The sequence below is a fragment of the Aquarana catesbeiana genome, linkage group LG05, assembly GCF_042186555.1.
Source record: "Aquarana catesbeiana isolate 2022-GZ linkage group LG05, ASM4218655v1, whole genome shotgun sequence".
Lineage (NCBI taxonomy): Eukaryota > Metazoa > Chordata > Amphibia > Anura > Ranidae > Aquarana > Aquarana catesbeiana.
The window spans coordinates 57,900,567-57,928,478 of record NC_133328.1 but is presented as its reverse complement, the minus strand read 5'-3'; the positions used below and the strand labels follow the sequence as shown (position 1 = coordinate 57,928,478).

Below are 27,912 nucleotides of genomic sequence, written 5' to 3'. Positions count from 1 at the left end.
CTGTGGGGTACCCTCTGCTCGGCCTTGTAGGATCGTCGATTAAATTTGGCTACACCTACTTGCTGCTATTGGGTTAGAGGCTTGGTCGACACACGGAACGAGACTGCGATCCACCCTACTAACATCTTTTTCCATTCCAGTATTATCGCTTCTCTGCCTTTTTGGCCATGATCAAGTGTCACGTCGACTTTAGCCCTTCGGGGTTTCCCTACTGCCCAGCTTGGACATTGATAGGCACTTGATCTGCCCAAGCCACTTGCTCCCTGTGGGGTACCCTCTGCTCTAACTTGTAGGATCGTCAATTAAATTCGGCTACACCTACTTGCTGCTATTGGGTTAGAGGCTTAGTCCCCACACGGAAAGAGACTGCGATCCACCTTACTCGCCTCTTTTTCCATTCCAGCATTATCGCTTCTCTGCCTTTTTTGCCATGATCAAGTGTCACGTCGACTTAAGCCCTTGGGGGTGTCCCTGTTGCCCAGCTGAGACGTTGATAGGCATTTTGATCTACCCAAGCGACTTGGTCCCTAGGGGGTACCCTCTGCTTGGCCTTGTAGGATTGTCGATTAAATTCGGCTACACCTACTTGCTGCTATTGGGTTAGAGGTTTAGGCCCCACAAGGAACAAGACTGGGATCCACCCTACTAACCTCTTTTGCCATTCCAGCGTTATCGCTTCTCGGACATTTTGGCCACGATCAAGTGTCATATTAACTTTAGCCCTTAGGGGTGTCCCTGCTGCCCAGCTAATATCTTTTTTTCATTCCAGCATTATGGCTTCTCTGCCTTTTTGGTCATGATCAAGTGTCACATCGACCTGCTGCCCAGCTGGGACATTGATAGGCACTTTGATCTGCCCAAGCCACTTGGTCCCTAGGGCGTACCCTCTGCTTGGCCTTGTAAGATCGTCGATTAAATTCGGCTTCACCTACTTGCTGCTATTGGGTTAGAGGCTTAGTCCCCACACAGAAAGAGACTGCGATCCACCTTACTCACCTCTTTTCTTTCTCGTACATCACGGGACACAGAGCCTCAGAAATTACTGATGGGTTATAGGGTATCACTAGGTGATTGGACACTGGTCACACCCTAGAAAGGAAGTTCAACCCCCTATATAACCCCTCCCCTTACTGGGGATAACTCAGTTTTTTCGCCAGTGTCTTAGGTCTTGGTCATGAATAAGATGTGCTGTGCTGAGCTTCAAAGGAATATCCTATACTGCTTAAGAATTTTTCCAGTTCTTATAAGGTTTCTCCTTTAAGTAAATGTATGCTATGCCTAAAGTCGCCACCGGGGGCTGTCAAGAGCACATACCTTTTCATGCTTGACCTGTCTTGTCTCGGTGTCCACGCTGTACGCTCCACCAAGCCATGCTCCAGGTAGGATGTGGGAAGGGGGTTTTTTTCCTACAGGGATTCTCCCCCCACGGCTTAGGTAAAGGCACAGGGAAGCGGTAGTATGCCGCACCGCACGCCGCCATTACAGCAGCTTCCCATCCACCAGCCCTCCTCTCTCCTCCGCCCCGGCCCCCCCCTCCCATGCTAGTTCCGAGGATCTAGAGCCTCGGCTCGCGTGGGAAACAGGTGGATCGCAGTCTCGTTCCGTGTGGGGACTAAGCCTCTAACCCAATAGCAGTAAGTAGGTGTAGCCGAATTTAATCAATGATCCTACAAGGCCGAGCAGAGGGTACCCCACAGGGACCAAGTGGCTTGGGCAGATCAAAGTGCCTATCAACGTCCCAGCTGGGCAGCAGGGACACCCCTAAGGGCTAAAGTTGACGTGACACTTGATCATGGCCAAAATGGCCGAGAAGCGATAATGCTGGAATGGAAAAAGAGGTGAGTAAGGTGGATCACAGTCTCTTTCCGTGTGGGGACTAAGCATTAACAGAACATCGGAGTGGTGAAACGCTCACATTGCAGGCTGCACACAGGCTATAAGGTGCACTCTTTTCAGATGCACACGGCCTATGGAGGGACACAGAGCAGACGGGCGCATGTGAGGTGGGAGACACAGGCATTCCCACGCAAACATTTACCTGAGCAACTGCCTGAGACTTGGTAGCAGTGGCAGTTGCTGAACTACATTGCTCACCAGTCAGTGCATTCTGGTAGTGCCTCTGCTTTTTGTGTTTTGCACTATGGGCAGAAGAGGTACATATACCCCGAAAAATAGGGGCTCTAAGGGACTTCCTCAGGCTCTGAGGACCCCCCTTCTGCAGCACCCCCCCCCCCGAAAGACAGGGGGAAGTTGGCCAGGTGAGCCGTCGGGGTCAGGGGCTGCAGCTGCTTCTGGCACTTCAGCCCCTGTATACACAGGAGGTTCTTTCCTCAACCATTAATGGATTGGAGAAAAGACTGGTGTCCTTAATCGCATCTTCACTCTGTGAAAGAAAACGCACTAGGTCCCCCTCTGCCACCCAGGACCCTCAAACAGAGGAACTCTGGGGACAAAGGAGAGGAATCCCTCTGAGGATCAGGATGAGACTTATGATTCCTCTTCTGAGGAATCAAGTGGAGAAGGGCCCTCTTCAGCTTCTCAGGATGAGAAGGTGTTAGTGCAAATTTTTGCTGGATTGGTCCACTCCACATTCAAGTTACCCGTATCTGAGTCAAAGAACCCTCCTTTGGTTTGGGTTCACTGAAGCCTCCTCAAACTACACATGCTTTTCTGTTTATGGTTACTGAAAAAGCTTATTTTTTCTGAGTGGGATCACCGAGATAAACATTTTTTTCTGCCTGTTTGCAACACTTTATCCTATGGAGGAAAAATTTACCAAGATGGGGGTTATACCGGCAGTTGACGCCGCCATTCCTCCGTAAATAAGTCTGGCTTGTCTTGTCAACAACGCTCAGATACCTAGGGATCCAACTGATAAGAAATTGGAATTCCTGTTGAAAAGTGTTTTCTTCTTGGCAGGTTCAGTGGCAGAAGGTCCTAATAGCTCAACCTGCAGTGGCAGCAATCAGTCTGTCAATACTTGAGAGACCATGTTAAACAGGTCCTCAAAGTTTTTCCTGAACAGCAAGCCCGGGGGTTTGCCAACCTACCAGTGGCTTTGTGTTTGCTGTTGATGCCATCAGAGATTCTATCATCCAAACCTTTCGCCTTGCGCTTGGGTTGGTACATATGCGTAGAATCTTATGGTTGAAAAATTTCAGCCGAATCACCATGTAAGAAGCTTCTGGCTGGGTTTCCCCTTCATGGTGCAAGTCTTTCGGGAGAGGATTTGGTATACGTCCCTCTTTTAAACAGGCTCTGTCCCCAGTGCCAGGAGCATTAGCCTCCAGGCAGTCCCGACGGCCTCCTCCGTCAGGCTTAAGAAATAAATCTCAGAGTCGACCCAGGTCCTGTGGGAAGAAGCCTACTAGACAAGACGCTAAAGCCTCTTTATGAAGGAGTGCCCCCGCTCGCTTGGGTGGGGGGAAGACTGCTACAGTTCTCAAGGCTCTGGTAGGAGGATTTCCAGGACAGATGGGTGATGTCCACATTAACTCTAGGTTACAAACTAGAGTTCTGAGAATTCCCCTCTCCTCGTTTCTTCAGATCAAATGTTCCCAGAGACCCAGAGAAAAAGAAGTCTCCCTTCTAGCATTGGAGCAACTATTGTCGCAAAAAGTTGGTTGCTCCCACGCAAGAGCAGGGATTGGGGTTTTATTCAAACCTTTTCACAGTTCCAAAACCAAATGGAGATGTCAGACCCATTTAAGATCTCAAGGATCTAAACCGATTCCTAAAGATACGATCCTTTCGCATGGAATCGATCCAATCGGTAGTCTCCATCCTACAAGAAGGAGAATTTCTGGCGTCAATAGACTTCAAGGACGCATACCTGCATGTACCTATTTTCCCTGCTCATCAAAAGTACCTGCGTTTCAAAGTAGAAAAATGCCACTTTCAGTTTATAGCTCTGCCTTTCGGGCTAGCTACTGCACCTCGGGTGTTTACAAAAATCTTGGCCCTTCCGCTGGCCAGATTAAGGGCCTAAGGCATAACGGTAATAGCATACCTGGACGACCTGCTCTTGATAGACCGCTCGGTAGCCCGCTTGGACCAAAGCTTGGTCACCACAGTCAACTACCTGGAAAACCTAGGTTGGCTCCTCAACTCAGAGAAGTCTTCTTTGAAACCAGTAAGAAGACTAGAGCATTTCGGTCTGGTCATAGATACAGCCCAGAAGAGGGTATTTTACCCCAGGCAAAGATCAGTACCATAAAAGAACTAGTAGGTAGTCAGGGCAAACAAAGATCCTCCTATTCGCCTTTGTATGAGGCTACTGGGGAAGATGGTGGCTTCATTCGAAGCAGTTCCCTATGCTCAGTTTCATTCGAGACTGCTGCAAAACAGTATCCTGTCTGCCTGGAACAAGGAGGTTCAGGCATTGGATTTCCCGATGCGTCTGTCTCCTACAGTGCGTCAGAGCCTCAGTTGGTGGTTGATACCCGAAAATCTGAAAAAGGGAAAATCCTTTTTTCCAGTTACCTGGACAGTGGTAACAACAGATGCCAGTCTTTCGGGTTGGGGAGCAGTTCTGGAACAGTCGACTGTCCAAGGGAGATGATCCAAGACAGAGAGGACCTTACCCATCAACATTCTAGAGATCCGTGTGGCGTATCTAGCCCTAAAGGCCTGGACACTCAAGTTATAGGGTTGCCCTGTCAGGATCCAGTCTGACAATGCCACAGCAGTGGCTTATATCAATCACCAAGGAGGCACCAGGAGTCGTGCAGCCCAAGGAGAAGTAAACCAGATCTTAATCTGGGCAGAAACATGTGCCGTACATATCGGCAATCTTCATTCCGGGAGTAGAGAACTGGCAGAAGGACTACTTGAGTCGTCAGCAGTTATTCCCAGGGGAATGGTCTCTTCACCCCGACATCTTCTTGGCCATATGCCAAAGATGGGGGGTTCCGGATGTAGACCTCTTTGAATCCAGGTTCAACAACAAGATTGACAACTTTGTGTCAAGAAGAGGGTATTTTACCCCAGGCAAAGATCAGTACCATAAAAGAACTGATTCAGGTAGTCAGGGCAAACAAAGATCCTCCTATTCGCCTTTGTATGAGGCTACTGGGGAAGATGGTGGCTTCATTCGAAGCAGTTCCCTATGCTCAGTTTCTTTCGAGACTGCTGCAAAACAGTATCCTGTCTGCCTGGAACAAGGAGGTTCAGGCATTGGATTTCCCGATGCGTCTGTCTCCTACAGTGCGTCAGAGCCTCAGTTGGTGGTTGATACCCGAAAATCTGAAAAAGGGAAAATCCTTTTTTCCAGTTACCTGGACAGTGGTAACAACAGATGCCAGTCTTTCGGGTTGGGGAGCAGTTCTGGAACAGTCGACTGTCCAAGGGAGATGATCCAAGACAGAGAGGACCTTACCCATCAACATTCTAGAGATCCGTGCGGCGTATCTAGCCCTAAAGGCCTGGACACTCAAGTTACAGGGTTGCCCTGTCAGGATCCAGTCTGACAATGCCACAGCAGTGGCTTATATCAATCACCAAGGAGGCACCAGGAGTCGTGCAGCCCAAGGAGAAGTAAACCAGATCTTAATCTGGGCAGAAACATGTGCCGTACATATCGGCAATCTTCATTCCGGGAGTAGAGAACTGGCAGAAGGACTACTTGAGTCGTCAGCAGTTATTCCCAGGGGAATGGTCTCTTCACCCCGACGTCTTCTTGGCCATATGCCAAAGATGGGGGTTTCCGGATGTAGACCTCTTTGAATCCAGGTTCAACAACAAGATTGACAACTTTGTGTCAAGAACAAGGGATCCTCTTGCATGCGGGACAGATGCGTTGGTGACTCCATGGCATCAATTCTCCCTGATTTATACATTTCCCCCTATTCTGCTACTGCCACGACTTCGAAGAATCAGGCAGGAAAGGAAGTTGGTACTTCTGGTGGCCCAGAAGAGCTTGGTATGCAGAAATAGTAATGACAGTAGGTTCCCCGTGGACACTACCGTCATGTCCAGACCTGTTATCTCAAGGTCCAGTGTTCCATCCTACCTTACAATTAAATTTGAGGGTCTGGCTATTGAAACCCATGTTCTGAAGAGTCGTGGGCTTTCAGGTCCTGTGATTTGTACCTTGATCAATGCAAGGAAGCCAGCTTCCAGAATGATTTATCATAAAGTCTGGAAAGCTTAGGTCTCCTGGTGTGTATCCAGGAGGGGTTGGCATCCCAGAAAATATGTCATAAGTAGAATTCTTGACTTTCTACAAATGGGATTAGAAATGAAGCTGGCCTTGAGTACCATCAAGGGCCAGGTCTCGGCCTTGTCAGTATTTTTCAACGGCCGCTTGCTTCGCATTCTTTGGTCTGAAGCTTTATACAGGGGGTAACGCGTCTTAATCCTCTGGTTAGGGCGCCCCTAAACCCCTGGGACTTGAATTTGGTTCTGTCAGTTTTACAAAAACAGCCTTTTGAACCAATACGTCAAATTCTCTTGGTCTTGTTGACAAGAAAGTTAATTTTTCTGGTAGCCATTTCTTCTACTAGAAGAGTATCAGAATTAGCAGCTCTTTCCTGTAAAGAGCTTTATTTAATCATACACAAGGATGGAGTGGTATTGCGCCCTCATCCTAGCTTCTATCGAAAGTGGTTTCAGATTTTCATCTAAACTAAGATATTGTTCTACCTTCCTTTTTTCCAGATCCCTGTTCTACGGAAGAAAGGTCACTACATTCTTTGGATGTAGTAAGAGCAGTCAAGGCCTATCTGGAAGCAACTACTAAAATTCGAAAAACGGATGTTTTGTTCGTACTGCCAGAAGGTCCCAATAGAGGACAGGCAGCGTCAAAGTCTACCATTTCAAAATGCATTCGACAAATGATTATTTAAGCTTACGGTTTGAAACAGAAAATTCCATCTTTTCAAATCAAAGCACACTCCACAAGGGCTATTAGTGCTTCTTGGGCGGTGCATCACCGGGCCTCTATGGCTCAAATCTGCAAGGCCGCAACCTGGTCTTCAGTCCATACATTCACCAGATTTTATCAGGTGGATGTGGGAAGGCATGAGGATATCGCCTTTGGGCGTAGTGTTCAGCAGGCAGCGGTACGAAGTCCTCAGGTCTGATTACACCCTACTTTGTTGTGGTTCCCCTCCCCTCAAATAGCATTGCTCTGGGACATCCCATCAGTAATTACTGAGGCTCTGTGTCCCGTGATGTACGAGAAAGAAAATAGGATTTTTGTAACAGCTTACCTGTAAAATCCTTTTCTTTTGAGGTACATCACGGGACACAGAGGTCCCGCCCCTCTTCTAATACACTTATATTGCTTTGCTACAAAACTGAGGTATCCCCAGTAAGGGGAGGGGTTATATAGGGGGTTGAACTTCCTGTCTAGGGTGGGACCACTGTTCAATCACCTAGTAATACCCTATAACCCATCAGTAATTACTGAGGCTCTGTGTCCTGTGATGTACCTCAAAAGAAAAGGATTTTACAGGTAAGCTGTTATAAAAATCCTATTTTTCCATTTGAGCACCTGTGGGGTACCCTCTGCTCGGCCTTGTAGGATCGTCGATTAAATTCGGCTTCACCTACTTGCTGCTATTGGGTTAGAGGCTTAGTCCCCACACGGAAAGAGACTGCGATCCACCTTACCACTTTTTCCATTCCAGCATTATCGCTTCTCTGCCTTTTTGGCCATGATCAAGTGACACATCGACTTTAGCCCTTAGGGGTGTCCCTCTTGCCCAGCTGGAACGTTGATATTCATTTTGATCTGCCAAAGCCACTGGGTCCCTGTGGGGTACCCTCTGCTCGGCCTTGTAGGATCGTTGATTAAATTCGGCTACACCTACTTGCTGCTATTGGGTTAGAGGCTTTGTCCCCACACGGAACGAGACTGCGATCCACCCTTCTAACCGCTTTTGCCATTCCAGCATTATCTCTTCTCTGCCTTTTTTGCCATGATCAAGTGTCACGTCGACTTTAGCCCTTAGGGGTGTCCCTGCTGCCCAGCTGGGACGTTGATGGGCACTTTGATCTGCCCAAGCCACTTGGTCCCTATGGGGTACCCTCCGCTCGGCCTTGTAGGATCGTCGATTAAATTTGGCTTCACCTACTTGCTGCTATTGGGTTAGAGGCTTAGTCCCCACACGGAAAGACTGTGATCCACCCTACTAACCTCTTTTGCCATTCCAGCATTATAGCTTCTCTGCCTTTTTGGCCATGATCAAGTGCATATTTGCCAACAGTCCCGATTTTCCTGGGACAATCCCGATTTTTGGACCCTCGTCCTGATCGGAGCCTGTCCCAAATCGGGATTTGCCCAGGGAAATCGGGAATGTTTGCATTTTACAATTTTTTTGGAGCTGGCTTCAGCAATATCGCCGCCTGTGCCGCCGCTAGATCGCTCCTCCTTGTGTTCAGTGGAGAGAGGAAGGGGGCTCGATCCCTGAAGCCAATGAATCGGCTTCTCCTCTCGCACAGATCGGCCCCTCCCCTCTCCACTGAACACACGGCGACGGCGGCCGCTCATCATCATGCTGTAATGGACATGTGCTGGGGCCTGGGAGGCATTATGGGAGGGGAAGGTCTGCACTGAGGAGGGTCTGCTGAGGGCGTCTGCACTGAGAGGGTCTGCATTGATGGAGGGGGTCTGCACTGAAGGGGGTCTGCACTGATGGAGGGGGGTCTGCACTGAGGTGGTCTATACTGACTCTGCTGGGGACACCTGATACGAGGACAGACTGCTGGGGACACCTCATACGAGGACAGACTCTGCTGGGGACACCTGATACAAGGACAGACTCTGCTGGGGGCCCCTGATGCAAGGACGGACTCTGCTGGGGGCCCCTGATGCAAGGACGGACTCTGCTGGGGGCCCCTGATGCAAGGACGGACTCTGCTCGGGACCCCTGATGCAAGGATGGACTCTGCTGGTGGCACCTGATGCAAGGACGGACTCTGCTGGTGGCACCTGATGCAAGGACGGACTCTGCTGGTGGCACCTGATGCAAGGACGGGCTCTGCTTGTGGCACCTGATGCAAGGACGAACTCTGCTGGTGGCACCTGATGCAAGGACGGACTCTGCTGGTGGCACCTGATGCAAGGACGGACTCTGCTGGTGGCACCTGATGCAAGGATGGACTCTGCTGGTGGCACCTGATGCAAGGATGGACTCTTCTAGTGGCTAGTGACACGCTCAGGGATCCCACTGATTTGGCATTATGGTGAGTTGAATGATTTAATTTTATATTTAAATGTAATAATAGAAATAATGCGCTTCAATCATCCTGAAACCATAACAATCATGGTGCCGGGATGATTGAAGCGCTAACACCAGGTGTTTGGATTATCTTTATCTGCTGATTGTTCAACTTTCTAGAATACACATATTTCTATTGTTGTGTAGGATCTGGGGCTGCTGTCCCTCCATCCCTCTCTCCCCCTTTCCATCTCCATCCCTCATTCATCTCAGACTCTAACCACACCCCCTTTGAGCCATCCCATTTAAGCCACGCCCACTATTTCACGTAAACCACGCCCATTTTCCCCCGCGGTGCGCTTAGCACACCGCAGTTTTATTTTTTATTGCTATGTCACGCCTACAAACGCATGCCACACCCCCTAATTATTATACGGCTCCGCCTACAGCCAAAAAAGTGTCCCACATATTTTTTTGCAATGTTGGCAACTGTGCCTTCCCTTAAAGCGTAAGTTACATTCTTGGGTGGAACTCCGCTTTAACAAGTCAGTGCTGTGCCTCGAGCACCCCAAACTACCGCCACTGAAAGAAATATCAACTTTTTTTACAGTAAAGCCTAAAAAAATAAAAAAATAAATACATAAAAATAGTTTAACTTAAAATAAAGGTCCCTACCAACAGATAAAATCAGAATACCCCAAATAAAATAAAGCCTTAAAATATTGCCCCTGAATCAGAACAACTTTTTTTTTCAAGGTAAGCCTTGCAGCAAAAAAAATGCCAAAGACATGACAGCAGCTAAAAGTGACTTCTGGACTCAAATCAACCTCAAAATAAAGTAAATATAATTAAATACAAAAAGACCCCAATAGAAGGAACAAACAAGGAAGTAATAGGGTTGATTGCCAAAAGCGAGCAATCAGAATTAAAACACAGATTTCTAACTGATCCTAATCTCTCCCCATGCAGTTTGTCAGCTTTCCCTATCCTTTCCATGCACTAATTTTTTATAGTGAGGAGATTAGGTATTTAAAGAGGAGCTCCAGTCTCCCCCCAAAAAAATAACAGTTATAAGCTACAAATACTGTAGCTGCTGACTTTTAATATAAGGACACTCACCTGTCCAAGGATTCAGCATTGTCCTCATCAGAGCAATTCTTCAATCGTCTTCAGGTCCAGGTGCCGGCATCTTGACTTGGGGAAACCGGCAGTGAAGACTTGCCTTTACAGTACTTTCCCACTGTGCATGCACGAGCTGCTGGGGTGGGGCGGACCTCTGCTTGGATCACCGTTGGTATTTGACAAGAAATGGGAGCGGGTATCTGTCACCCCAGGTACCTGCTCCCCCCCAAAAAAGTGCCAAATGTGGCGGGGGGGGGGGGGATGAATGTGTGGAGCCTTCCCTTTAGGGTGAAGTTCCGCTTTAACTACTTGCTGACCTAGCGTACATGTAAAAACGTCCTGTAAGGAAGTGGTTATTACATAGCAGATGCAGCTATGGTCTTGGTACAGTTTTATACAGCTGGCGATTGACTATGTTGTAAAAGTGATCAGGGTGGCAGATCACTTACAGCGCCCCCCTCTGCCGCTCCCCAGGGTTGGGATGGCTTCCAAGAGAGGAGATGGAGCAACATCTGTTCCCCAATCTCTGTGACTAATGATCCCAGAAGTGACAATGATTTTGTAATTTCCAGTTTCAGAGCTGTTAGTCAGGGAAGAAGCTAATTAAGCATGATGTGTGCTTCATTAGTTGCTTTGGTGGGCAGGGGAGACATCTGGGGTCTCATAGACACCTGATTTCTCCATAAAGAGCAGTGGCTGCTGGTGAAGTTTTAGGATGGGGGGCGCCAGGCCCCGCCCTTCCTTTTTGACCCCTCCCACTTGGTGAAAATGGGCGTGGTTTCAGCTAAATAGTGGGCGTGGATCTAAGCGCATTATTTCTATTATTACATTGTATGGATGGGCTGCCACTGATAAAGAGTACCTATCACCTGCACAAAGCTTTTTTGATAACAATAAAAAAAAAATGTAAAAAAAATATATACTTTTTAAAATGTTAAAAGCACCCCTGTCCACCTGTGCATACACGCAAACATCCACATAGGTATGGCACGCATACGTAAACAGCGATTGTACCACACAAGTGTAGCCAAGTCCCGGGCCTCTCCATGCCTAATGGTGACCTCCAGACTTAGGGACAGCTGACATCTTTCTATGTAGAGTGGGTTACGAGGCATGGTGGGTGTAATTCAAGATAGATTCATGGGCGCCAGACACTTTTTGAATGCAGAGATTTATTTTCTCTTAAAACAGAACTGTGGGAGAGAGGGTTAGGGCCAGGACACTCTTTAGTAGTTGCAATGCTAATTAGCAGACTCTGAGATCTCTATAAGTAGACAGCCATGCAGGGAAAGGCATCCAGCAAGACACCACATCTGCATGTGTAGGACCGCTGTCTCCTATGGCAACAGTCTTGTAACAGTTTCTAACACAAGTTGTAACAAATCCCTTTACTTCCTCTACAATCTCTGTAGATCTTCACTCAACTGAGGTCCCAGTCTCTCTCACTAGACTCGCTGATCCACTGCCACTGGATCTCCTGATCTCTTCCAATCTTCTCACACAGTATCTTCCTCAAGCGTCACTCCCGCATCCCTGCTGGATCCCTAGCTTGGCACTCAGATACTCCTCAAGCGTCGCCCCGCTGGCCTGCTCGGTCCCTGGCTTGATACACAAGGCTGCTCTGCAAGCGTCACCTCCGCTGGCTGGGTCCCTGGCTGGACACCTGCTGAAGTTTCCCAATTCTTCACCGTCCCCGGTTGGTAAGAAATGAATACTGCTCAGGTACTTGCTTCAGCTACTCAGTGGTCCCGGGAACAAGGTGGATTCCTTAGTGGCAACAGCTTCCTCTCTACCTCCGCCCACGACAGGTTCTCCGGTTCTGCAAGCCTAGCAGCCCGGGGCAGCACAACACACGTCCACCCAGACAGCTGTCCAGGTGGCTCAGAACCCCGATTACCTGACTCCACCCAAATAAATAGGCTCTCCCAGCAGGCCAAGGGATTCTAGAAAATCCCTGCTCATTGGCTAAGATACCCCATATACTCCTAATCTGTTTTTGCAATGCCCTTGCCTTATCTAATGTTGCCAGTTACTCGGCCACCTAGCGACAGAAGAGAGAAGTGCAGCAATTCCAGAATTAGGGCGAAGTCAGTCGACCCCCTAGCAATTGGCCAAGGCAACTATCACTTGGCAAATAAACATCCGAGAATGCCCCCCCCCCCCTTCCCCATTCTACAAACATTCTTAGCATTTCCTATATATGAACACATAAGGTAAATGAGAGCTTGCTCAGGCCGGTGTCTTGCCGAGAATGTTCCCTCGGCGGATAAGTTCCCCCCCTGTACTGCCCAGGCGCAGCGCCTGCGCAGTACATACTACTCTCAGCCGCCGGAGATAGCCGAAGCTCAAATGCTTCAATCAGCTGTACACGGCGCCTGCGCTCTGGGTCCAGGTTCCTTCCCCACCATCCAAGTGGACCTAGAGGGGGAATCTAAAAGTGCCGAGCGCAGCGAGGCCGTGCCCGAAGCGTGGCGAGGGGCCCTCTTACAGGCGCCGTGTACAGCTGATTTTCAGCTGTTCTGCTTCGGCTATTTCCGCCGATACCTACTGCGCAGTAGAGGGGGGAACTTATACGCCGAGCGGGACCGCACTTCTAAACACAGGTCCCCTTGCAGACAGGCCATGGTGCAAGGGACCGCACTTCTGAACACAGGTCCTGCAGGACCGCACTTCTGAACACACAGTCTGTCCGCATGACAGCTGGGGACTGAGAAAGAGCTCTTTAACAATTGAAGAAACAACCTGCTGAGCATCACAGGTCACTTTTTAGAGGGAGTCATACTGGCAACTTTCAGAGCACTGGCCAGCATGACTCAAGTGGGCACTCCTTGTATCTGCCGGCAGTATTCAGTCCAGCACAATCTCAGCAGTACAGCCAACAGGAATGTTCTCCACTAGCAACAACTTCTGTGCAGGAGTAAAGTGGCTTCAGCATAGCGTCCTTAACTCCACAAAGCCCACATTTGTAATCCACAGGGTTTGGTGAACAGATATAGTTCCATAGCATTTACCAGCAGTACCTGGGATCTGGCAACTTCAAATCCTCTCCTTTTGCATTTACCGTGGTAACGAAAAGTTTAATGTCCTCCGTCCCTAGCTTGGCACTGAGATACTCCTCAAGCGCCGCCCGCTGGCCTGCTCAGTCCCTGGCTTGGCACACAAGACTGCTCTGCAAGCATCACCTCTGCTGGCTGAGTCCCTGGCTTGACACCTGCTGAAGTTTCCCAATTCTTCACCCCCCCCGGTTGGTGAGAAATGAATACTGCTCAGGTACTTGCTTCAGCTACTTACAGTGGTCCCCGGGAACAAGGTGGATGGTCCCTTAGTGGCAACAGCTTCCTCTCTACCTCCGCCCACAACAGGTTCTCCAGTTCTGCAAGCCGGAGCAAGCCTAGCAGCCCGGGGCAGCACAACATACGTCCACCCAGACAGCCGTCCAGGTGGCACAAAACCCCCCGAACAGCTAGAAAATCCCTCCCCATTGGCTGAGATACGCCATATAATCATCATCTGTCCTTGCAATGCCCTTGTCTTAACTAATGTCGCCAGGTACCAAGCCACCTAGCGACAGAAGTGAGAAGTGCAGCAATTCCAGAATAAGGGTGAAGTCAGTTGACCCCCTAGCAATTGGCCAAGGCAACTATAACTTGGCAGATAAATTTAAGAGCAACCTTGCCTAAACATCAGGGTGCTACATCAGTATTGCTGCGAACGTTGGAGTGAAAGCAATATTTCTAGGGCCATATTTAATTGTTAACACTAAATCACTAACCAGTAAAGGCTTTTAAAGCTTCACCTGTGGAGATTTTTAGTAACCATAGTTTGTCGCCATTTTACGGACGTGCAAAATTTTAAATATTGACAGGGCCGGATCTAGGGGGGTGCTGGGTGGTTCTGGGGTCAATAGCTGTAAGGGGGACTCTGATGGGGACCCTGATGTTAGGGGGCACTCTGATAAGGACACCTGATGTAAGGGGGCACTCTGATGGGGCCCTGATGTAAGGGGGCATTCTGATGGGGACCCTGATGTAAGGGGGCACTCTGATGGGGGCACTCTACTGGGGACACCTGATGTAAGATAGCACTCTGATGAGGACCTTGATGTGAGGGGGCACTCTGGTGGGGATACCTGATGTAAGATGGCACTCTGATGGGGACCCTGATGTAAGGGGGCGCTCTGATGGGGACACCTGATGTAAGGAGGCAAGCTGATGGGAATCCAATGTAAAGGGGGGCTATGATAGGGACACGTGATATAAGGGGGTACAGATTCTATTTAATTTCTAATCCAATGATAACCTAATTAATATACAGTGGGGACGGAAAGTATTCAGACCCCCTTAAATTTTTCACTCTTTGTTATTTTGCAGCCATTTGCTAAAATCATTTAAGTTCATTAATGTACACACAGCACCCCATATTGACAGAAAAAAACACAGAATTGTTGACATTTTTGCTGATTTATTGAAAAAGAAAAACTGAAATATCAGAGTATTGGTAACTGTATGCGCAAACACACAAGTCCATATATAACAGGAGATATAAAGGGCTGAGCAACTTAGTCCATAGGGGATAGGCTGGAAGTTCAAGGGTTAAGTGGTAACCGGTAATGTAATGGTTAAAGTAGGCTGGTAGGCTAGGCGGCTGCTGTCCTCAGAGAGCTGGCTCTGTGATGGATGAGAGAGGGGTAGAGAAGGAAGCGCCACCTGAGTGTAGTATTAACAAATGATGTTTAATGACACCAGGTAAAAACACACTTACAGGATAAAAACATATAGAAGGCTCATCTGTATATATTTTTTTATTTATTTAAGGTACTTATATAGCACTGTCAATTTACGCAGCGCTTTACATATACATTGTACATTCACATCAGTCCCTACCCTCAAGGAGCTTACAATCTAAGGTCCCTAACTCACATTCATACATACTAGGGACAATTTAGACAGGATCCAATTAACCTACCAGCATATCTTTGGAGTGTGGGAGGAAACCGGAGTACCCGGAGGAAACCCACGCAGGCACAGGGAGAACATGCAAACTCCAGGCAGGTAGTGTCATGGTTGGGATTCGAACCAGTGACCCTTCTTACTGCTAGGCGAGAGTGCTATCCACTACACCACTGTGCTGCCCACACACCACTGTGCTGCCCACAGATATGTGGTCCTCGGTGTTCCCTCTGATCCTGTGGTGGTGACGCTGCAGGGATGCTGGGCTGCAGACGGTGGATTACCAGGCGGGAGCTCCTTCTGTGGCCATCAGGAAGAGACTAGGGGCCGGCGTGGAGCGTGCATGACGTCACAGGTCATCCATCTGCTTCAAGAGGCCTATTGAAGCAGTGGCTCAGAGCGCGTAGCCTTCTCTCAACCTCTCTGCTAGCCCTCCTCCCTGGACGATCCCTCCCCTGGATACCGAACCCGGAAGCAGACGGATGACCTGTGACGTCATGCACCCTCAATGCCGGCCCCTAGTCTCTTCCTGATGGCCACAGAAGAAGCTCCTGGCTGGTAATCCACCTTCTGCAGCCCAGCATCCCTGCAGCGTCACCACCACAGGATCAGAGGGAACACCGAGGACCACATACCTATACAGATGAGCCTTTTATATGTTTTTATCCTGTAAGTGTGTTTTTACCTGGTGTCATTAAACATCATTTGTTAATACTACACTCAGGTGGCGCTTCCTTCTCTACCCCTCTCAAAACTGAAATATCACATGTTTCTAAGTATTCAGACCCTTTGCTGTGACACTCATATATTTAACTCAGGTGCTGTCCATTTCTTCTGATCATCCTTGAGATGGTTCTACACCTTCATTTGAGTCCAGCTGTGTTTGATTATACTGATTGGACTTAATTAGTAAAGCCACACACCTGTCTATATAAGACCTTAAAGCTCACAGTGCATGATCAGAGCAAATGAGAATCATGAGGTCAAAGGAACTGCCTGAAGAGCTTAGAGACAGAATTGTGGCAAGGCACAGATCTGGCCAAGTTTACAAAAACATTTCTGCTGCACTTAAGCACAGTGGCCTCCATATTTCCTAAATGGAAGACATTTGGGATGACCAGAACCCTTCCTAGAGCTACCGTCCGGCCAAACTGAGCTATCAGGGGAGAAGAGCCTTGGTGAGAGAGGTAAAGAAGAACCCAAAGATCACTGTGGCTGAGCTCCAGAGATGCAGTCGGGAAATGGGAGAAAGTTGTAGAAAGTCAACCATCACTGCAGCCCTCCACCAGTCGGGACTTTATGGCAGAGTGGCCCGACGGAAGCCTCTCCTCAGTGCAAGACACATGAAAGCCCGCATGGAGTTTGCTAAAAAAACACCTGAAGGACTCCAAGATGGTGAGAAATAAGATTCTCTGGTCTGATGAGACCAAGATGGAACTTTTTGGCCTTAATTCTAAGCGATATGTGTGGAGAAAACCAGGCACTGCTCATCACCTGTCCAATACAGTCCCAACAGTGAAGCGTGGTGGTGGCAGCATCATGCTGTGGGGGTATTTTTCAGCTACAGGGACAGGATGACTGGTTGCAATCGAGGGAAAGATGAATGTGGCCAAGTACAGGGATATCCTGGACAAAAACCTTCTCCAGAGTGCTCAGGACCTCAGACTGGGCCGAAGGTTTACCTTCCAACAAGACAATGACCCTAAGCATACAGCTAAAATAACGAAGGAGTGGCTTCACAACAACTCCGTGACCTAAAAATGGCTGTCCACCAATGTTTACCATCCAACCTGACAGAACTGGAGAGGATCTGCAAGGAGGAATGGCAGAGGATCCCCAAATCCAGGTGTGAAAAACTTGTTGCATCTTTCCCAAAAAGACTCATGGCTGTATTAGATCAAAAGGGTGCTTCTACTAAATACCGAGCAAAGGGTCTAAATACTTAGGACCATGTGATATTTCAGTTTTTCTTTTTTAATAAATCTGCAAAAATGTCAACAATTCTATGTTTTTCTGTCAATATGGGGTGCTGTGTGTACAATAATGAGGAAAAAAATGAACTTTAATGATTTTAGCAAATGGCTGCAATATAACAAAGAGTGAAAAATTTAAGGAGGTCTGAATACTTTCCATCCCCACTGTATGCTAGTGTTTCCCAGTTGTGACACTATGTGACAGACTGTCAGTGATTCACACAGTGTTGATATTATGCCCCCTGACATTTTTTTACTGCACCCCCAGATCAGATAGGCTAGATCTGGCCCAGAATCTTGACATGTTTGGTATTATTTACTCAGCCCAACATTTTTATATGTTACCAATAAATGTGGTATTATATTGTGTTTGTTTTGCACTAAAATACATTTAAGTGCATTTTATCCTGAAAATTTGTGTTTGACAAACGGCTGCACAAATATTGTGCAAAATAAAAAATTGCAGCAACCATTATTTTATTCTCCAGGGCCTCTGCTTTCAGAAAACATATATAATGTTTGGTTCTAATTTCTAGCAAAAAAAAAAAAAATGCTGATTATTACATATATGTTATAAAAATCTGGATTGGCCCGGACTGGAAGTGGTTAATAAAGTTCTTTAACTGTGACATTTTAGAAATTTCTTAGATTTGGGTGAAATTCCTGTTTATGTCACCCCTACACTGCACTGATCACGCTGTATATCCGCAGTAATCATGGGAATGGGTTAAATTCTCCCAAACTAAAGATGGCCGCGGCTAAGTGTGCAGAGCGGAAGTGCCTCTTCCTGCGGGGATCCGGTTGCCATGGAGATAGAACGCTGAGAACTTTGTGCGGGGAAAAGTTGGATCAGCATGGAGCGGCGGGTGACAACGGGGAGGACCGGCGGCTTTGATGAGGATTCTGTGGCCGCCTATGTGCGGGAGATTGAGCTCAGGTATCCGATCTGTAATGTCAGCTGCACGACTTCCACACTGACCGACCGACTTCAGTCTGTTCACAATGGCGATCCAGGGAGTAGAACTATGATGAGTGATGGAGAAGTAGGGTGACTTCCATGGAACACATCTGATAAATGTGTGTAGATGATGAAGACGTGACGGGGGCTCATTCACACCGGGCATATCATAAATGCGCATGTTCGTGAAATATGCACAAATAAACCCCAAAAAAACGCATTTTGTACTTGCAGTGCCATTCATTTTTATTTATTTATTTTTTATTTTATTTTAGGTGCTATTCATAATTAATGGCACCCCAAGTGTGACAAGAGAACATGGTGTGTTTTTACGTGCGTGAAAAAAAAAAAAAAGCTAGCCAATCACGTGCAATGCTCAATGCCCCCAAAAAAGTATAGGAGCTACTTTGGCACATTTGTCTTGCGTAGGGCAGCTCTTTGAAACAAATGCCCTATGTGTGTCGCGTGAAAACGCACAAAATCGCATGTTTGCAGAGTTCTATGTGTAAATGGGTCCTTAGGGTCCATTTATATTTCTGCAGTGCGTTAACGCACATTATGGCACGCATAGAACGTGCGTTTCATTAAGGCAGGCCAATGAAATCAATAGACAATCCAAAAATCGAATGTCACAATTTTATTTTATTTTTTGCTGCAAAACGCTGTGGTATATTGCCATGCGTTGCAGCACTTTTATGTTGCCTTAGAGCCACTTCACACCACATGCAGTCCAGTGCATTTTTTCTGCATCAAAAACGCATGACAAGTAGGTTATATGGTTTCCTATGGCCTAGTTCACACCAGTGCGGTCAGTTCCAGAAAAAAAGTAGAACATGCTGCATTTTTCCTGGGCTGGACTGTGCTGGAACGCAGTAAAACACATAAAAAACACACTGTTATTCCAGCACAGCGCACAGGTGTAAATGGGCCCAATAGAAGAGAACAGGAATCCTCTTGTGTGCTAGACAGCGTGCGTTAAATTGCTTAGGTGTGACCATGATTGTTTCATTTTTGTGTCTTCTGCAAATTTATATTTTTCTCCATATTAAAGGGTAACTCTACTACATGGGGAAAAAAAATTAGCAAATAAAAAAATATATATATCGCATACAATTGTGACACAAGTCATATTGTAATTAAAAATTACCTTTCCTTTTCAATCTGCAGCCGCTGTAATTTTCTGTAAAATGCAATGCAATATGGCGACCTGGAGGTGTTCTGTACACAGAATGTCCTGTTGTGTGTTTGGCTCACTGATTTTCCCAGAAGTCTGCACTGAGATACAAGTCAGATTTCAGGCATCCCCTGCAACAAAAATGTCATTTTTGGTGAGATACTCCCAATAGAAAATCATGTCTAAAGGGATGCAGACCCTGCAGTTTTCCTCATTAGAGCCCTGCAGATGCAGCAGCTGGTTGATAATTATGAAACCACTCCCATTAGGCTCACTTAGAACAAGACACAGAGGAACACACAGGGATTTCTTCAGAATAACAAAAGGTAGGAATCTGCGACACAATTTGATCACCCAGAGGGGAATGTTTTTTTTCTCAACAAAAGTGGAGTTACACTTTAACCACTTCCCGCCCGCCATATACCAGAATGACGGCCACAAAGTAGTTAAGTTATCCTGACTGGGCGTCATATGACGTCCAGCAGGATAAGCCGATCGGTGGTGCGGTGTGTCGCTCTCTGATCTTGGTAAAGAGCCTATGATGTAGGCTCTTTACCATGTGATCAGCTGTGTCCAATCACAGCTGGTCACATCGTAACCAGGAAGTGCTGTTTATCAGCTTTTCCTTTATTCGCGCTGACAAGGCGCGGGTAGTGTAGAGCCGATCTGCAGATCGGCTCTCCTGAGCGGCGGGGCACTCCTCAGCGCATTGATTATCAGTGCAGACCCACCAGGGATGCAAATCAGTGCCCATAAGAGATGCCAATCAGTGCCCATTTGTAATGCCTGCCAGTGCCTCCTCATCACTGCTGCCTATCAATGCCATCTATCAGTGCCCGTCAATGCAGCCCATCAGTGCCACCTATTAGTGCTGCATATCAATGCCACCTATCAGTGCCCATCAGTGTTTTGCATATTAGTGCCACCTCATTAGTGCCGCCTTACCAGTGCCCGTCAGTAATGGAGAAAACGTACTTATTTACAAATTTTATAACAGAAATGAAGAAAAACTTTTTTGTTTTCAAGATTTTTGGTCTTTTTTTATTTGTTTAGCAAAAGATAAATAACGCAGTGGTGATCAAATACCACTAAAAGAAAGCTCTAACTGTGGGGAAAAAAAATACATTTTTGTTTGGGTACAGTGTTGCATGACCGCGCAATTGTCATTTAAAATGCGTCAGCGCTGAAAGCTGAACATTGGCCTGGGCAGGAAGGGGATATAAGTGCCAGTATTGAAGTGGTTAAAGTGGATCTTAAGTCAGAAAAATTTAGTCCTGCTAGATCATGTCAGGCTGGCCCCTTTTGTAGGTATAGCGATGTAAAACATTAAAAATAAATGCCTATACTGTTTAACCCCTTGACGAATGACGGCCACAGCGCGCCTTCACTTTGCTTGCACTGCCTGTGCGCCCCCTGCCGCGCAGATCAGCAGCAATCTGATATCTGGTTTGTAGCTTAGTGAAGACGTCTGGGGAAAATCAGTGAGCCAATCACATAAGCAGGAAATGATGTTTCTGGGGGCGTTCTGTATACATTCTGTGTACAGAACACTTCCGGATAGCCATATTACATTGTATAGAAAATTGCAGAGCTGCAGATTGAAAAGGAAAGGTCATTTTTAATAACATTCCATTACAATATGACTTGAGTATTTTTTTTATTTGCTATTATTTTTCCCCAAAAAAGTGGAGTTACCCTTTAAAAATATTAAAAATGACAGTTGAAATTTAGTATGTGTTTTTGCGCCATGTGGGATGGACTCTAGTACTGTACAATGTGTTGGGATGCCATTTACAATAAATAGAGCAAGTGCATTTCTATGTGTTGTGGCAACGTGTAATAAAATGTATCATTACACTGAATTGTAACGGTATTTCTGTCTTTACAGTCACACAATCTCTGCACAGCTCAGAGTGGGGAACTTTGAGTCCGATCAGGCCACACAGACAGACATCACAGAGGTTTGGGAAATAAAGGAGCTGAGAAATGTGATACAAACACTGACACAGGTAAGATCTTTTTTTAATTTAACTACTTCAGTACCGGGCACTTTCAACCCCTTCCTGCGCAGGGCAATTTTCAGCTTTCAGCGCTGACGCACTTTGAATGACAATTGCGTGGTCATGCAACTCTGTACACAAATTCATTTTTTATCATTTTTTTGATAGAGATAGAGCTTTCTTTTAGGGGTATTTAATTACCACTGGGCTTTTTTATTTTTTGCTTTAAAAAATAAAAAAATACAATTTTGAAAAACAAAACAAAAACGTTTCTCTTAGAAAATTTAGTAAAGAAGTTAATTTTTTTCCTTCACTGATGTGCGCTGATGAGGCTACACTGATAGGTGGCACTGAATGAGGAGGCACTAATATGCAGCACTGATAGGCGGCACTGAAAGGCAGCAGTGACTGGCATCACTGATGGGCACTTTTGGGGCTGCACTGATCATCAGCTCTAATGATCAGTGCCCTTATTATCTGTGCAGGTCTCCCCTGTGAGAAAATGCCACTGATCGACTCTCCTCACACGCTGTCAGAGTGAGGAGACGAAAGCTGATGACTGACATTTCCTTGTTTACATGTGATCAGCTGTGATTGGACACAGCTGATCACATGGGTAAAGAGCCTCTTCATCATCTTTTTACCAAGGTCGGGGATGCGCCGTGTCCCAGGGACGCAGCGCACCACCGATCACCGCGCTGTGTGCCCCCCCGGGTGCGCAAGTGCAGTGAGTGTGGGACATCACATGAGGTCATCCCAGAACTAGAGAGCCACCCCGCCGCTGTCATTTGTCTATAGGGTGGGTGGGAGGTGGTTAAACTGTAGTTAAAATGTAAAACTTTTTTTAGATGGAGGGGGGAATGGTTAAAAAAAAGAGATTTTCCTTTACTTCCTGCCCTGTAGGCACAATAGGAAATGAGAGGAAATCTCTCCAAAGTTAGGAAAAATTCTCTAGTAGCCAGTGTTAGTAGAAGTGTCCCCATTAGAAGATTTCCCTTCTATTCCTGTTCTGATGATAAATTATAAGTAAATGCATTTTTTTTTAGTTTTGGACAGAGCAGAGAGGAATTAGAACCCCTGTCAGGTTTTTATTGTGGTCTGTGTCCCCATTAGGGTGGTCACCCTCACTATTTGTCCTGATGACTGTTCTCACAAAAAATTAAAAAGGAAATGCCAAATTTTGAGTTGTCATGTGAATCGTAATAAAGGGGGAAATCTTCAAATAGACCCACAAGTTCTGGTGACTGCTAGGGATTTCCCTTAGGAAGTGAAGGGAAATCTCCCCAATAGAACACAGATGGCAAAAAATCCAAAAGGGGTTATAACCCTCTCTTACTCTATACAAAATGAAAAAAGAATTGCCTTCAGTTCTACTTCAAAATTTTGAATGTTCCCTCAATTTAAGGGTCTGCTCACACCATTCTGAATGGCATTCCTACCCATCTTGCCAACATTATGTACAGTACATTGCAGTGCACCACATCAGTATTGCACTATCATTTGTTGTGTTGTAGTGCACTGTGTTGCAAAATATAGCACATGTGCCTTTTTTGGTATTTTTGGTGCATTAGGCAGCCCATTCAAATGTGCAGGCTGCATAACACTACGCATGTTAACATTCAGATTAATGTGTGTGCTCCCACAGAGATGGTGAATATCCCTAGTCGGGACACAGATTGCAATATAAACCTGGGTAGTTAGGAATTTAAGACCTGGGTCACACTAGTACGAGCAACACTTTGTGTTGGTCTATAACATAAAATCCCAATAAAATACATTTACGTTTTTTTTTTGTAACATGACAAAATGTGGAAAATTTCAAGGGGTGTGAATACTTTTGCAAGGCACTGTATATTACATTTTTGGTTTTAAGTTTAATACCAATTTAAAACGGCTGGTTGTACACAAGGTGATCTATCGGTCGACTTGTGTACAACCAGCCTGTTGGAAAATGTTCTCTCCATCAGCGCTACTGGCTATAGCTGGCGGTACTGATCATTGTATTCTGAATTGATGGAAGTTTCCCCCACTGTAACCTACAAAAGCACAGCAAGAGGGATTCCCCCATCCACATCAAGTATGTGAACAGGGAATTTGAGTCATTTTCTTTTGTTCAACCTGCTAGTTGAATGAAAGAAACTGTGCAGTGGATTTGCACAGAGCAGCCCAGATCCTCCTCTTCTCGGGTCCCTCTACTGTGATACTGGCCCCTCCCTCCTGATAAGTGCCCCCACAGCAAGTGGTTTGCTATAGGGGCACCCGAGCAGAGTCACAGCTTACTGCGTCCATACAGACACAGAACCCCGACCCGGCCCCGCCCCTCTCTCACCTGATTGGCTAGCTGGATTTGATTGACAGCAACGGGAGCCAATGACGCCGCTGATGTGTCTCAGCCAATCAGGAGGGAGAATCCCGGACGGCTGACACACTCGTGGACATCGTTGGACAGAGAGGGACCTCAGGTAAGTATTAGGGGGGTTAAGGGGGGCTGCTGGACACTGGGTTTTTATCTTAACCGCTTGCCAACCAGCCGCCGCAATTGTACTGCGGCAGAATGTCACAGGCAGGCGAATCGCCGTTATGTTACGTCGGTTCCAAAGGCGGCCACTGGGGGTGTGTGCGCGCCCGCTGCTCGCCCCCAGAGCCAATGCGAGTGCCCAGTGGTCTCGTTGACTGCCGGGCTCCCGCGATCGCTCGTAACAAGGCGAGAACCTGGATCTCTGTGTGTAAACACAGAGATCCTGGTTCTCTGAGGGGAGAAGTGACAGATCGTCTGTTCATACAAAGTATGAACAGCGATCTGTCATCTCCCCTAGTCAGTCCCCTCCCCCCTTCAGTTAGAACACATATTACGGAACACAGTTAACCCCTTGCTCGCCCCCTAGTGTTAACCTCTTCACTGCCAGTGACATTTTTACTGTAGTCAGAAAATACTGTGGTCTATGCGGGTGACCAGCATAGACAAGTCCGGCCTCTGGTCCTACACACACCCGCTTGTCAAGTTACTGTTCCTGCGGCACCGGACCAGATGCAAGTTTTTCAGTTTGACGGAAACTCCAGAAGACTACACAGTGATGCTGGATGAAGAGGGATTTAAAGCTCTCTTTTTCCATTTATGGTCAACTTCGTTGCCGAGAGTTTGATGCCCTGTCATTGTGCCACTGATCCATCTTATATCGAGGCCCCCAATATCTCAACGTAACGACATCATTTGGTTCCTTGATGGTGGTCTGGAGTAACCATTCTTGACAGCTTACCCAGACCCTCTGTAGTGGGGGGTCATGGGTCTCTGGTAAGCGGCCAAGATTTTTCTACACCTTAGTTAAACACTTGGGTGACCATCCTACTAATAATTTTATGGACTTTTCAATATCCTACCATTTGCACTGTTGCACATGAAAATGCACTGTTGTATGTTTATTTAAACGCACATGTTTTGTGATGTGCATTATATATATGTTTCATATACCTCTCACAAGGTTTTGCACTTTATGATGGTTAATTGTCATCTGTAAAAGAATTTTTTCATTAGCGCAGTTCCATTTTCCAATTGTTTATCTTACATTTTTACTGTAATCAATGCATTTTTATAGTAGTGATCACTGTATTAATGCCAATGGTCCCAAAAATGTGTCAAAATTGTCCGATGTGTCCACCATAATGTTGCAGTCACGATAAAAATCACAGATCGCCGCCATTACTAGTAAAAAACAAATAATAATAAAAATGCTATAAATCTATCCTCTATTTTGTAGACTCTATAACTTTTGCGCAAACCAATCAATATACGCTTATTGCTAAATTTTTTTACCAAAAATATGTAGAAGAATACATATCGGCTTAAACTGAGGAAAAAAATAGTTTTTTTACATATTTTTGGGGGATATTTATTATAGCAAAAAGTAAAAAGTTCTATTTGTGGGGAAAAAAAGGACGTCAATTTTGTTTGGGTACAACATCCCACGACAGTGCAATTGTCAGTTAAAACGCCGTAGTGCCGAATCGCAAAAAGTGCTCTGGTCAGGAAGGGGGTAAAATCTTCCGGGGCTGAAGCGGTTAATGCATAGAATGACTTCTGAATTTACAATCCCTTTAATTGTGCTCCTGTGTTGTCAGTCTATCATATGGGCTTCTGATGGAGTGGCTGTTTCAATATGCATTTTTGGAGGCAAGGACCACTGTTGTCACCAACAGGAAACCCCCCTCAGAATTAGGGTTTGAACCAATACTTGACTTCTGATGTACTGTCTAACTTTGTTTTTCTCCAGTCTCTTGAAATACTAAAGAAAGAAGTCGTGTTCCAGAAGACTCTTTTGCAAGGGGAATATGAACAGAAGATTGAAGCTCAGGCCTTGGAACTTTCTAATCGTATGACTGATACCATAAGGGATATTGAAGCAGTTCATAAAAAGGTTTGGCTCTTCTACAGCTAAGGAAAACACCCAACCCAGACTTTATTCCAAATCACTAAACATCAAAGCGTATCCAAAGCCACAATTGTAGTTATGGGTTAGAGCTCATGTTAGGATGTTATTACTGTCTATGTCCCCCCTGGGGGGATTCACCCTTTATTTGTCCTGGTGGCCATTGTCACTGGGAGTGAGCGCTTGTTCACACCAACGGTGCAGAGATAAGCATTGCACCAGTGATCAGCAGATTGTGGATACAATGCCAGGAACCTGCAGATTGTCAGTACACCGTCTGCCGTACCTCCAAAATGGACAGGCAGTTAGTAAACTGCAGGAAAATAAGTGAACTATGAGCCCAGCACCCTCACAGTTCATTGAGAACTACAAGCTGTCTGCCGTGGTGGATGATGGTACTTGTAGTTCATTCATCCACAGAACTATGTGAATGAATGACATGGGCGTGTGGGCCGAGCTGTTTTTAAATTGTGACAAGGCTGCGGGAAAGGATTCCCACCTGCTGTCGGGGGGGGGGGGTTTGTGGGGGAGATGGGGCTGAGATGGAACAAGTAACCCTAAATATGCAAAAAAGTTGAACTTAGCCTTTAAGCCTGCAATACACAGATTGAAATCTGGCTGGTTCAGCAGGGACCAGCCACATTTTGATCCATATATGATCAGGCTGGTTGTACACAAGGTGATCTATCGGTCGACTTGTGTGCAACCAGCCTGTTGGAAAATGTTCTCTTCATCAGTGCTACTGGGTATAGCTGGCGGTACTGATCATTGTATTCTGAATTGATGAAAGTTTCCCCCACTGTAGCCTACAAAAGCACAGCAAGAGGGATTCCCCCATCCACATCTAGTATGTGATCAGGTAATTTGAGTCATTTTCTTTCGTTCAACCTGCTAGTTGAATGAAAGAAATGACTCGCGTATGGCCAGCCCTATGGAGTCAGTTGACACCATAGCACTGCATTGGTGTGCACTGAATAAAAAAATAGCGCAATGCATTTTAACGTGCAGTAACGCATCACAGTATGCTGTAGCACAGAGAATTACGCATTGCAGTGCGCGTTCACGATTTACACCAACGCACATGTGTTATGCGAACGAACATACGCACTGTGTGGTGTGGTGGAGCCCTGAAAGTAAGGGAAGATACGAAATTCTGAATTGTCACCAGAACAGGAATGGAGGCGAAATCTTCTAATAGTAACACTTGGTCCGGTGACAGCTAAAAGGGAATTTCTCTCAATTTGTTGTGTGTACAGAACAGGTAGTTAGATGAAATCTCATGACTGCCATAGCAAGTGTGCAGAACTGGGAACTACTAATATAGTACCCTAGAGAGAGAAATTGACAGGTGTTATTGTATTCACCTCCCCAGTGGTTCACTTTACCTGCCTTGGCTCCATTAGACTCTTTAGCATTTGAAATTTCCAGGAGTGTCAGACGCCTGTGTCTCCCACTATGCATTGTGGTTTTGTCTGCTGAACTAGTGTGTCCTGTAGTAACATAGAGGTTGGGGGATGGAACCACAGCTTGCAGTGGGGGATACAGGAAAATAACACACCCAGAACTGTCATATGAAAATTTTGATAGAGGCTGTAGTGCTTTAACCACTTCAGTTAACCCTTTATGACCAGGCCATTTTTTGCTTTGCAGCACTGCACTACTTTAACTGACAGTTGCGCAGTCATGCAACGCTGTACCCAAACAAAATGTATATCATTTTCTCACACAAATGGAGCTTTCTTTTGGTGGTATTTGATCACCTCTAGGTTTTTTTTTTTACTATTATATAAACATAAAAAGACCGACAATTTAAAAAACAATATTTTTTACTTTCTGCTATAAAACATATCCCATTTAAAAAATCAAATCTCTTCATAAATTTTAGCCAAAATGTATTCTGTTACATGTCTTTGGTAAAAAAAAATCCCAACAAGTGTATATTTATTGGTTTGCCTGAAAGTTATAGTGTCTACAAACTATGGCATATACACTGGACACTGGCTGGGAAGGGGTTAACAGGAGGGCGATCAAGGGGTTAAATATGTGCCTAAGGAGTCTTTATGTGTGCATTGTGTGCTGCTTTTACTGGGGATCTAGTTGTTTTCATACCCTGCTTGGCAACTAGATCCCCTGTCACTGAACACAGCT

General features: G+C 46.2%; 1 protein-coding gene across 2 annotated transcripts in view; it reads left to right on the top strand.

Moving 5' to 3' along the window:
• Positions 1-1,308: 1,308 nt before the first annotated feature.
• The window catches only part of LG05H10orf67 (linkage group 05 C10orf67 homolog), a 243,086-nt gene continuing 216,482 nt past the window's right edge, over positions 1,309-27,912 (top strand). The window contains exons 1-3 of one of the 2 annotated variants that reach the window (XM_073629770.1): positions 1,309-1,379; positions 21,229-21,349; positions 25,609-25,752. In XM_073629770.1, the coding sequence (XP_073485871.1) occupies positions 1,321-1,379; positions 21,229-21,349; positions 25,609-25,752 (324 nt within the window). In that variant the 5' untranslated portion in view covers positions 1,309-1,320. Of the gene's footprint in view, positions 1,380-17,498; positions 18,146-21,228; positions 21,350-25,608; positions 25,753-27,912 lie in introns of those variants that run through there. The other variant, XM_073629768.1, reaches the window with a different exon arrangement.